Genomic DNA, 12,363 nt, shown 5'->3' with positions numbered 1-12,363 from the left:
TCCCTGTCTACGATGGTGTGAGTAGCCCCCCAGCCATGCCGGGTGGAAATCAACATTTCATGTAGGGATGGAAATGATGAATTGCCAACCTCTGTTCTGCTTCCCTTTAGCAAATGTCCATCATTCCAGCGTTTACTGGCAGATCAGATTTCTTGGGACCTCCATATCCGAAGCAGTACTTTTTCTCATTCACCAATAAATCCAGCGGGCATTTAAAGTTCAGTGCATTGAAAAAACATCTGAAAAACGGCCGTCTTCCTTGTTTCTAAGGCATCAGGAGATGTCTTATACCATTTCCCCCACAGGAAACATTCCCTTTGCTGTGGGAAAACCATGGGAAACGTCACCCTCAAAATGCAACACGCAAAAGCTTTGAAGTGAAAAGCAGTTCCTTGCCTGGGTCATCATCTCCTCTCCTGAGCTCTCAGAAATGCAGATCCATCTGGGTTTATATTCCAGGCTTCCCCTCCACTCGCCTTCTCTGAATTCATTTTCTAGCTTAGACGTCTCTTAAAATGTGTTCTCTCCTTACTGTTTCTCTGCCTCTGAGGAGCCCTCAGAAAGCCAAAGGCAGCTGTTCATTCAGGCATGCAGCACTGTTACAGCTATTTCTCGCGGTCATGATTCCCTAGGAGCGTTACGTGCTCAGAAGCACGCATCAGAGGAGGGCTGTGTGATCCCAGCAGCTACACAGCCTGACTTGAAAATTCACCCGGGGATTTTGCCCTCCCACCTGAGCTTCCCAAATACCTTAACATCCAGTGGTCGATTCTGTTTCTGTCAGTATCTCTCTTATGCCTTTTAAAGCTGCTCTAATCTTCAATCTATTGATATAGTTGGAAATTGGGGCCTATAAAAGAAAAAGAAAGGCATTTCCCTACGAGTTGACTCTCTGCTCAGACACATACATGGCAGAGCACCTGTGAAGACATGTGCTTCATGTATCCAGAGAGGCCACAAGTTCAATGTCAGCCACACAGTCTCCTTTAAACAGGTGAAGTGTGCCAAAGGGCAGGAGGAAAGAACTTCCAGGAGAAACATCTTCAGCTTGGAAGCCACAAGCACAACGGGGAGGGAGGCCAAGGCTATAAACATGCACGTTCTACCAAAAACAAAAAATGCATTTTATTCTGAGTAATAGAAAAAAATTTTCACCTTGTCCTTGGAGTAACATTTTCCATCAGCAGCTTATAGCTCTGAAGGCAGACTTTTCTAAGGTTTAGTCAATCATTCATTCACTCAGCAAAAATGCACTCCCTCTGTGAGCATCCCTCAAGGCCAGGCACTGTCCCAGATGCTGGGGCAGCCTACAAAGGTGGCGGGACAGACGGATCTCTGTCCTCATGGAGCTTCTTATCTCCTAGGTGAAGGGAGGTAATACACAAGGTAAACATGAAACAAACTCACTAACAAGGTAATAGCACTTGGTGTTGAGTGTGATGGCGGAAATAAGTGGGGTAATGAGATAGAGGGCCCCAGGTGGGCAGGGTAACTTTAACTAACATGGTCAAGGAGGAGACGTTTGAGCTGAAACCCGAATATCAACAAGGAGAGGTAGTCCAGAGTCTGGGGCAAGCAAGTTCCAGGGAGAAGCATCAGGAAGTCCAACATCCCTGATGCAAAATAAATTTGGATGCTCAAGCCAGGAAGGAGGGCCAGCACAGCTCCCTGAACTGTGGGAAGAAGAGCAGGAAATTCTGCAGGAAGTCAGGCCGGGACCAGATCACACGGAGCCTCAAAGACCATAATGGGAGCTCAGCTTTTACCATAATTACAGCGGGCAGGGCATTGAGTGACATAATCCGGTCTGTCTAGCATGATGATCGCTCAGGTGATGGGAACAGGGTGGATGGAGGAGCAGGTTGGGCAGAGTGGAAGCCGGGCCGTTGAGAAGGATGCCGTAGCGGTGGTCCAGGCGAGGGACGGTGGTTTCCGCAGTGATGCAGAGACAGGAGTGATGGGCGTTCAACCAGAGAGTCTATCAGAGTGGTCTTTAAAATGGGAAGTGGGCTCTTAGCTCTCACATTCTAAGCAGAATTTCCCAAGAAGAGTTTTATTGCACAGCTATTATGTGCTTTTAGTAATAAACATGGGTGGAATGATAGATTATACTGACTTGGTGGCCTGTATCTCTGAGAGAATAGATGGTGTGTCATCCTATTTCATGATCCCATAGATACTGGAAGCAAAAGATAAATTTTTCTTGATATCTAGAGTGTTTTAGATACCCGCTGACACTCGACAGACAACGTTTTCCAGAGCTTTCTTAAACCAGGACCTTTTAGCAGCTATGAGGGGAGTCTTGCCCTGGGCCCTTCCTCTAGGCCTGTGACAGCAGCCTCAAGGGTCCCAGGTGAGGAGGCAGGCAAGTGAGCATCTTGCCCAGAACTTTGGAAGCTGCTGGCAACCAGAGGAGACCTTCCTTCCTTTTGTCTAGAACACAGGCTGGTCACAAGACAGGGTGGGAGTCTTCCGTCTCTGTGTTGAACAGGACTCCGAAGCCGCAGCCGCCCAGATGCACAGGGCAAAGGCGGGTGGTGCTTCCCGCCCATCCTTCAGGCCGTTGAGAAATGAGCTGTCTCAAAGATGATCAAGCACTTCTGTGAGCTCAAGTTAGAAATTTCATTCCTGTCATTCCCCAGCTAAAAACTAAGCGGCCAATCCAGATTCCTGCATGCTTCAGTGCAGGTGACAAGCTTTTATTATCTGCCAGTTTTCACCAGAAAACAAGGCCATAGAACTGGCAAGATGACCATCTGTTTGCTGCACCTGCCTTGACCCTGTCTGCAAGCTGAATGTTATTGCAAGAGGCTGACGTGCAACGGGGATTTTACAGAATAACTGTTCTTCTTTCTTAATATCTGTATGTAAAATGAAGTGTTCAGGGCTAACGAATTTCTTCCATCTGGAATGATCCATGAGACACCAAGCTTTGTCAGGGCAAAACTGGCCTCGATAACCATCATTCCTCATTTGAAGTCTGGCGTTCTGTGCTAATACTTTTGTTTCTCTTTTGCTTTCAGCTCAAAATACTGGAATTTCAACTTTGTATAGGAATTCATATGGTGCGCCCGCTGAAGACATCAAACATAACCAGGTAAAAGAGAGGTAGCACGTTAGTGTTCGTTTCTCCCTTCGACTCCTGTGAAATATCTTGGAAGTGTAAAAAATAAGTTAGTTTCTATTTAACATGCATAAAAAATGGAGAAAGAAAATAATGGTCCCCGCTGCTGTCCGCCCACGTGGGACACAGCACACACGTGGGTGGTGGCAGTCACAAGGGCAGCCTCAGATTTGAGAGCAATCTTTTTTTTTTTTTTTTTTTTTGGCTGCATCAGGTCTTAGTTACGGCAAGTGTTAAGATGCTGGTTACTAGACAAATTGTCTAATTACTAGACGTGTAACCCAGCCGATTCTTATTCGGAAGAAAGCATTCATTACACATGACAGTTACCAATAAAATAGACACATCAAGTTCAATGTAAACAACTGAATAGAAGGCATGGTGTTATGCCTCGCCGCTCAGGCTAGCGGGGGAACCAGCAACAAAGGCATCCCTTTCTAACAAGGGAGCTTGTTAGAAACACAGAAGAGATGTTTCTCTGGCCCCTAACCCTAACCCTAACCCGTTCAGGGTCTTCTGTATCAGAGTTGCATTTTATCAAGGTGTCTAGGTGATTCGTGTGGATGTTGAAGTTTGAGGAACCCTGGCTGGTAGATACTCAAAGAATCCATCTGCGTTTGTGCGTGTGTTTTATTTAGCAGATATTCGTTGCAGGCTCGTTTTCTCTCTGGTTCTGCGGGGACCTATAAAAGCAAGAAGGTGCCGCCTCTGCTCCTTTATAGATGAATAACCTCACCCTTTTCTTTCCCCATGGTGGTCATCACAGAAAGACTGACATTCTTTATAACTCTTGGCTACTGGTAATCGTTTCCGGAACTGGCTTCTGCTGATGCTGTAGATTCCTGCCATGTGTCATGAAAATAGTACTGAAAAGATAAACCTGAAAGCTGTTTGCTTGATCACAGTAACCAGATGAAAGTAAACATGGAAGGGAAATGTGTGTTTTTGATGAGTTCTCACCACCCAGCAGGGCAGCATCTTTGAAGAGGAAAGGGACTCCCTTCCAGCAGGTAGAATGTCTGGTGCAAGACCGTTTCTAAGGGAAGAAGGAGTAGGACACAGTTCTGGTCTTTGCTAAAAGCAAAGAAGTCAGTGAATAAATAAAGAGGGGCATGAGTTCTAGACAAGAGGTCACCAGGGGTGGCCGCCAACTATTTCTAGATCAACATGCCTACCCAAGCATAAAGGAAAATGGAAATGCCATCTCTATTTATGGAAATCGATGCTTTTTCTTTCAGCAAATATCAGGTACAGTGAGCCAGTGGTCTCCAGCTCTTAAAGATATTTGTCAGGATGTGATAGGACCCTGGTTTTGCATCCAAGAGCATAAGATCAGTCTTCAGCTTCTATAGGTCAAGAGAAGCTCCTCATCAGAATCAGCCTGTTCTACATCAGCCTTTATCTCCAGGGAATCCCACTATTGTTGGCAATGAAGAAACACCCTGGTGTGGCCCAGGGGTCCTTGGCATCGCACAGTGTGGCTTCAGTAGGTTCCAGCAGACTGCTTGCAATCTAGATTTAGAGGACAGTCCACAGTGGTTCTAAGAGGCACATTCTTTTCACCCAAGCCTATTCTGAGCATTTAAGAAAATTGGAATTAATGCACTAAGATGGCATCCCTGCCCCAAGAGAGTGAGCACAGCCTATTGTATGCAGCCTTTTGCCCAGGAGGCCCTAGAATGAACTCGCCTCAACCTCGGTGTGAAACATCAAGGCCACGGTGTCTCAGGTGGATGTACTGAAACTCAGTCTGGATGGAGAGCAAGCTCTGAGGCACTTGTCAGCACAGGGGAGATGTTGCAGGCCGGCCCCCAGCAGAGCTGAGTCCTGTGGCCGTAGCTCAGTGCCATCATTATTCCCTGAGCTGGTCCAGCCGAGGGAAGGGGGCAATTGGACTGTTAACTCCATTCTAATATCAAGCAACATTTTTGAAATGTCCACCAAAGAGAGTGGTTTTTTACCTAAAAAGAAATTTCCAAGAAAATCATTATGACACTCCATTGACTTGAGAAAATAATAAAGCTTTTACTTATTTTGGACTCTTATCAGAATACACTTTGACTTTGCTTACAGCCTTCCCTCTTGGGAATTCGGTAAAGGAAGACCATCCTAACCATCCAAAAAAGTTGGCCATTTGGTCCTCTTCCAGATGGGTGGTTCTGGAGATGACCTCGTAAACAGCATCCATGATTTGCATTTTCTGCCCATGTGAGCCTGGTTGGTTATCACAGATGGCTTTTGTTTTTGGAACTTCTCTGGGCTAAAAGCCACCTCACAACCTCGTAGCTAGTAAACGGCCAGCTTGAAAAATTTAACCGGGAGGGATGTGCTGGGGTCCATTCAGTTTCAGTATCAAAGCTGGGCCTCATGAGCTTTGCAGAGGAGTCTGGATAGAGATTCATCTTAGAGAAGAAGTGATTCACCGAGGGAAACTAGTTTCAGGGGGCTCTCTGGTACGAGGCAAAAGACAATGAGATGTGAAAATAAGGCAACAGCCCTGGATGCGTGGCCAAGCAAGGGAGGGGCCGGGGCAGGAGCTGGGAGGCGGGCTTCCCCTGACTCAGCAGAGAAGCAGCCAGGGAGCCTCTCAGCTGGGGCACAACCCACAGGACTACCTGCCACTCCAGTTTCGAATCAGTGAATTCCGAGCGTAAGGACTCCTAGAAGAAACAACCATGAGTGTGAAATAAGATTTGTGATCCTTGGTTTTATGTTTGGGGTCACAGATATTATTTTAAGAGTTAAGTACTCAAACCCTTCAAAACCCCTGCTGAGCTTCTATCAGCCCATCCCATACTTATAAAGAGAAACAGCATATTTAATCATATCCCGCTGGCAATAGGATTTTTGTTCATAAACTAGAAACAAAGGGTTTTGGTGTTTTGCTGACTGGTTTACAGATTATTACTGACAGCAATAAAAATGGCATATTGAGTTCCTCAGTCTGGCTGCCAGGTGGGCAGGCAAGTAAGATTATCCCCAGAGCTGAGGAAATTGGGATTCAAGGAGGGTCAGGGTTTGCCCCCAGTCACCTGAAGAAGCTAGGAAGAGGCAAAGGCTCCAGCCTGGTTCTTCTGTCCCCTTGTCCCATGTGCCCTCCTGTATACCACTGGTTCTCAAATTTGAGGGTGAGTCAGGATCCCCTGGAAGACTGTTAAACACAGATTACTGGGCCCCAACCCCAGATGTTCTGATTCAGTAGGTCTGGGATGGAGCCCAATAATGTGTGCCCCTAACGAGTTCCTGGTCTTGGGACCACACTTTGAGAAGCACTGATCTTCACCACGGCCTCATTCATTGTATAGTAACGACCTGAGTCTTCAGCTTTCACTGCGCAGTAGACTTTGAAGGTCTGTAGTGGGCGGCTATTTCCCTTGCGTTAGGAATACATTCAATTTGTGGGCGAACTCAGTGAGGAATACAAAGAAGTCTCCTATCAGTGTGCTGGGATGGGAGGTGGAGAAGGAGCATGTCCTTCATAATTTAAACTAAACATTCTGCTGCTGAGGAACGCTTTCAGCAAGGATGGCTTTGTGGGGGCAGGATCCACAGGACAGAGCACCGAGAGCATGGACCCCAGTGATGGCCACGTGAGCCAGCTGGTGGCACCTTCCCTTCCCAGAGAGGACGCTGCCTTAAGCAGAGCAGACAACAGCCTCAGGCTCCTTGGATGTGCCAGGGCTCCTCGGGACCACAACAGACTCAGATTCAGAATACACCAGTGTGGCATATGAGCATCATTCCACCTCCTTTACAGAAGTCTGGCTTGTCCACACTGTGTGATGTTAAAAAAAAAAAAAAAAAAGCATTTATTTTAGCTCCTCTATGGGGAAGGCTGGTATTGGGGAGCATTTCACCTGCCTCATCTTGAACACTGTCAGATAGTCTCTTAAAGTAAATGACAAAATACAGCCAACATACCTCCGCGGTGAATGCATCTCACCAGCTGACATCCGTACCACTGGGCCAGGGAGCAAATTTAATCCCTTCAAACACAGCTGTGCCACCATCAGCTGTTCTGGGTGGTTCGTTCACACAAATTCTCCGAACTGCAGAACTCAACCCGAGAAGGGGTTGATATGGGACCTTATGAACAATACAAACGAACTGAAGAAGTTAACTCCTGATATAAGAGACTAAAATAAGCTTGTGCTCAACCCAAAAATGTCCACCAGCAGAGAGAACATAGCAGCAGTAAGAAATTTGAAACAGGCTGTGCCAGAAAAGAAAAAAAAAAAAAAAAGAAAGAAAGAAAGAAGCAGCCACCGTGGAGGAGGGCCACGAGCCTCGTAAGTAGCTTCCCCTGAAGACCTCCCAAGCTCTAGCACTGCCCCTCCCCTGGTTACCGAGACCAGCACAGAGAAGTCAGGCCTCGTCTTGGTTTCCTTTGTCCATGGCCCCCCTTCTCATCACAGGGTCTGGAGTCAACTCAGTGAGGCTGCCCGCCCCCCGAGGTGGAGCCAGCTCGGCTCAACTGAGACTGTGCTCCTGTCTCGGAGAGAACATGGACTTTGGAGTCAGCCAGGTGTGCATTCAAATCCCAGCCTCACCCCACCACGAGCCATGGCATCCTGCACAAGTTTCTTATCTTCTCTGACCTCAGTTTCTTCATCTATAAATCGGGAATTGGATGGATAAATGGATGGATGGGAAGGAAGGAAGGAAGGGAGGAAGGAGGGAAGGAAGGAAGGAAGGAAGGAACGGAGGAGGGAGGGAGAAATTGAGAGAGAGGAAGGGTGGAGGGAGAGAAGGAGATAGATTAGATAGATAAATAGGTAGATGATAGATGGATAAATGGATGGATGGATGGATAGATATACACAGACATAAACATGCATCCATATATGTATGCATGCATACATCTACAAGAGTAAACAAAGAAGAATTTGTTAAATGTTGAAGATAGGGCCCACTGAAATAGAACCAGTAAATTCTAGTTCCCTCCCTGTGTAATTTTTCCAAACCTCCCAACTCTAATCCTTTGTATGCTCCACGCTTGGGTAGCAGCACCGGGTTGGAGTGGAGAAGTTCCACGTAGCGCTCAGCTCTTCAAAGACCAGCAAAGGGCACCTTAGCCTATCCCAGTGATCAGGTAGACGTGGTCTTAGCAATGTGTAATTGCAGATGTTGAAGTTCCAAATGTCCCCCTCATGCCCAGGCTCTTAGGCTAACACACATTTACGCTCTGAGGACTTTCACAGGTAGACAGAAACCTCATTCATTCAGCCGCCACTATCTGGAAGTGTGAGGCCTCCTGGATGGCAGCTATGATGAAGTTCACCACTTCTTTGAAGAGCAGGTCGATTACTAATGTAAATCAATTACATATAAAAGAGGGAGTTTCGCTTACTTGAGAGAAGAGTTACGGGCAGGCCATTAGAAGCATTCATTCACACACAACGTGCTAATTACAAATCATTATCTATTAAAACTAAGACCAATTTCTAGAGGATGTTTCCATGCTGAACCTTAGTTAAATTAGTAGGGAATTACCGAGTCCACTGGCAGGTGATCAAACTGTGCTTCTTGAGGAGTGTTCCATCGTTCCCCCCAGACCTCCCGCACAATCATTGCACTCGAGGAGCTTTGTGGATGCCATTATGCAGTGGCTGTGGGGATGGCCCTTCCCCCACGCCTTGCGGGTATCCTCACTTTGGGAGCGTGATGCTTGGGAAGGGACCCCAGAGGCAGTGGGAAGGGGATAGCTAGGCCCTGACGTATAAATGCTAATTATCAGCCTATGAACACTGTCTGTTTTACTGTCCTTAAAGCCAAGCGGAGGGAACTAACTCTAGACTTCACGTATCCCGAAGAATCCTGTGGTCCCTTTAGCCCCTGAAGGCCCCCTGCATCAGACAGTAACCTGCAGAGAACAGGAATGGAAATGGGGAGCACTGAGGTGGGCCGGGGGACATGGGACAAGTCTGAAGACCCCTCTCCCCTAACCAAAGTCTTCATAATCCCACATTATTCTCGAGTCCCATCAATTCTTAATTGAACCAAGTTAGGAAATGGTTTGGTTCTCCAGAGCACAGAGTATTTGAAGTGGATTCCCTCTTCTTCTTACTTGCTTCTCTGTATCCTTCTAAGGCTGTGGTACCTGGTCATTTAGGCAGGTGTGATGGAATGGCCCTATTACCGAGAAGCCTCCATCCTCCAGAGAGGTATTGATCACAGCAGCCCTCCGAGCTGGCAGGAAGATGCCGAAGTGACCATTAGACCTTGTACATCTTCACTTTCTCTTTGTCTGGGATTACAGCACCCAGGCGTGATGGAGAAAATGCAGGAAAGATGAATATAAATTACTTGTGTTCTGTAGTGTCTAGTGTATACCTCTTTAATTTGAAAAAGGTTAACTAGTAAAATGGTTCACCTGTCATGGCAGTTTTGGCAATTTCTCAAAAAGTGAAACATAGAATTACCATCAGATCCAACAAGTCCACTTCTTGGTACATACCCCCCAAAAATTGAAAGCAGGGACTCAAACAGATACTGGTGCACCCATGTTCACAGCAGCGTTATTCACAATAGTCAAAGGGTGGAAATAACACAAGTGTCCATCAGTGGATAAATGGATAAACAAATGTGGTCTCTCCATACAATGGAATATTATTTAGCCTTGAAAAGGAAGGAAATTCTGTCACATGCTACAACATGGATAAACCTTGAGGACATTATGTTAAGTGAAAGAAGGCAGACCCAAAAGGACAAATACTCTATTATTCCACTTCTGTGAGGTACCTAGACTAGTGAAGTTCATAGAGATGGAAAATAGAACGGCGGTTGCCACAAGCTGCGAAAAGAGAGGGGGATGGGGACTTAAGCTTAATGGATGCAGAGTTTTTGTTTGCGATGATGAAAAAGTTATGAAAATGGATAGTGGTGACGGTGGCACAGGCGACGAATGTACTTAATGCCACTGAATTATACACAAAACGATTAAAATGGTCCATTTTATGTTATGTATACTTTACCATAATAATAATTAAAAAAAAAAAAAAAAAGATTACCTAGAATGATAGCGCATGGACTCAGGAACCAACTTTAAAAAGGAAAGTCCATCAGGAGAAGCTCAATGCTGGTGTCTGCGTGGAGGAGTTCGGAGCCTTGACTTTGAGAGAGGGTTGAGCGCATCGGCGGCGGGGGAGGACGGGTCAAGGGCAAACGCGCTAACCCAGGTGGATCTTCTTTTCTGGGCAGGTTTCAGCACAGCCAGTCCCACAGGAGCCCAGCAGAAAAGACTACGAGACCTACCAGCCGTTTCCGAATTCCACGAGAAACTACGACGAGTCCTTCTTCGAGGACCAGGTCCACCACCGCCCTCCGGCCAGCGAGTACATGCACCTGGGACTCAAGTCCACGGGCAACTACGTCGACTTCTACTCCGCTGCCCGTCCCTACAGTGAACTGAACTATGAAACGAGCCACTACCCCGCATCCCCCGACTCCTGGGTGTGAGGCAGCCGGCACCGGGAACAGTGCATGTGCATGCAGACCACAGACATTGCTATTTTTCTTTTCCCCTGCAAATTTAGTTTGTTAAAGCCTGTTCCATAGGAAGGCTGGGATAACCAGTAAGGAAACATTAAGAGCTATTTTAGAAAGCTAAATGAATCGAACGTTAACTTGAAAGTCAATAGGAAGTGATCCTCAATCTGACCTTGTACAACACCTTTCTAGTGCAGGCTGGAGAGTCTAAAAAGTGCTTTCCACTGAATGTGGCTGAAAGCACAGAAGGCGGTCGGGGTGACGGTTGTAAGCACAGAGGCGCGTGGTTCACACACTTCAGAGGGACGGCTTCTCACGCTTTGTTTACTCTCTTCATCCGTTGTGATTCTAGGCTTCAAGTTGCACTGGGGTTCCTCTGTACAGCAAGATGTTTCTTGCCCTTTGTTAATGCATTGTTGTAAAGTATTTGATGTACATTACAGATTAAAGAAGAAAAGCGCATTGTGTATATTACACCAATGCTGCGGCGTTTCCTCATCTATGGTTCTAAATATTGCTTCAATTTCAAACTTTTGAAAGATGTATGGATTTCCAGTTTTTCTTTTCTTTCTCGCAGTATGTTTTAACAGAAAAAAAAATGGGAAAAAAAGGAATATTTAGCAGTATTGTTCGTTCTGATATGTGAATTTGTTTGTGGCAACTAAGCAAGGCATTCAGCAGTTTCTGACAATTAACATCCATCATTCCACACTCCTTGTCAACAAAGTGCTTTTTCACTGCCTAAAATTTTAGATGTAGATATTTGAAATAGATTTTTTCATTTATACCAGTTTTCTTTATGATGATACAGTGTTAAAAGAAAATAAATTACAATTGATCTGTCATCCATATTTGCTAAGAATGTCTATTTCCAAGGACCTATCTTACCAAACACACATTCTTGCTCGTGTGTCTGTGCGTGTGTGGGTGTGTGTCCACGTATGTATAAAAATGACCTGTGTGAGATTTTATTTGGATAGAAGCTATTTCATTTGCTGTTCATCTTGTGCAAACTTTGTTTTTGGTTTTTAGTATGAATGTACATCAGCTGTTCCTTTTGTACTCTATCTATACTTCTGACCATCTAGTGACTCAGGATATTAGGCCAGTGGAGGTAAAGTTATAGGATTTTCACACATTCACACATTCTTGGATACCAGCCCTTTCTACGGGCCCATTTCCTTCCATGTTTCATGCCCTCAGAACATGATAAACCATGGCCAGCTCAATAATTTCACTTTGGAGCCAATTACTTGAAATAGCCACAGAAAATGTAAACTGCTCGCCTTATTCCCCCCAAACTTTTTTGTTCATGTGGCAGGGAGCAGTAGACGATTATGGTTTAGATTATTAAAATTGAACTTGAAGCTAATGGTAGAATAGTTGTTAACAGAGCTAGGAAGTAAGGCTAACCATTCAAAAGAACACGGGCTGTGGGTAAATTAGCTTTGCTCTTTAGATGCAAGTGACTGAGGCCAATAGGTGCCTAGTAAATGTTAACTGTTCTTGAAAAAATAAAACATTAAATAACAAAAGAAATTGGCTGCCATCTTCCTTTAAAACTTTCTCCCCTTCGCTCTACGTAGTTTAATTCAGCTCAAAGTCTAAAATTCATGGTTCTTTCTCCAAATTCAGCAACAACCAAACGATTTCTTGTTCATGCATATTTGTGCAAATGAGAAGCTCATTTCTAGAGCAGCGTGGTAGACAGGCATTTTCATATGAATTGTCCTACAGTTACTTACAAGTTG

General features: G+C 45.4%; 1 protein-coding gene across 3 annotated transcripts in view; it reads left to right on the top strand.

Annotated features, from left to right (window-relative positions):
* Positions 1-12,076, top strand: part of CTNND2 (catenin delta 2) — a 779,068-nt gene extending 766,992 nt beyond the window's left edge. For all 3 annotated transcript variants that reach the window (XM_068531918.1, XM_068531937.1, XM_068531926.1), the window contains 2 exons: positions 3,024-3,097; positions 10,325-12,076. In XM_068531918.1, the coding sequence (XP_068388019.1) occupies positions 3,024-3,097; positions 10,325-10,582 (332 nt within the window). In that variant the 3' untranslated portion in view covers positions 10,583-12,076. The remainder of the gene's footprint in view (positions 1-3,023; positions 3,098-10,324) is intronic.
* Positions 12,077-12,363: the final 287 nt, after the last annotated feature.

This window comes from Eschrichtius robustus, chromosome 2 (genome assembly GCF_028021215.1).
Source record: "Eschrichtius robustus isolate mEscRob2 chromosome 2, mEscRob2.pri, whole genome shotgun sequence".
Taxonomy (NCBI): domain Eukaryota; kingdom Metazoa; phylum Chordata; class Mammalia; order Artiodactyla; family Eschrichtiidae; genus Eschrichtius; species Eschrichtius robustus.
The sequence above is the reverse complement of the archived record's forward strand: the minus strand, read 5'-3'. Positions and strand labels throughout refer to the sequence as shown.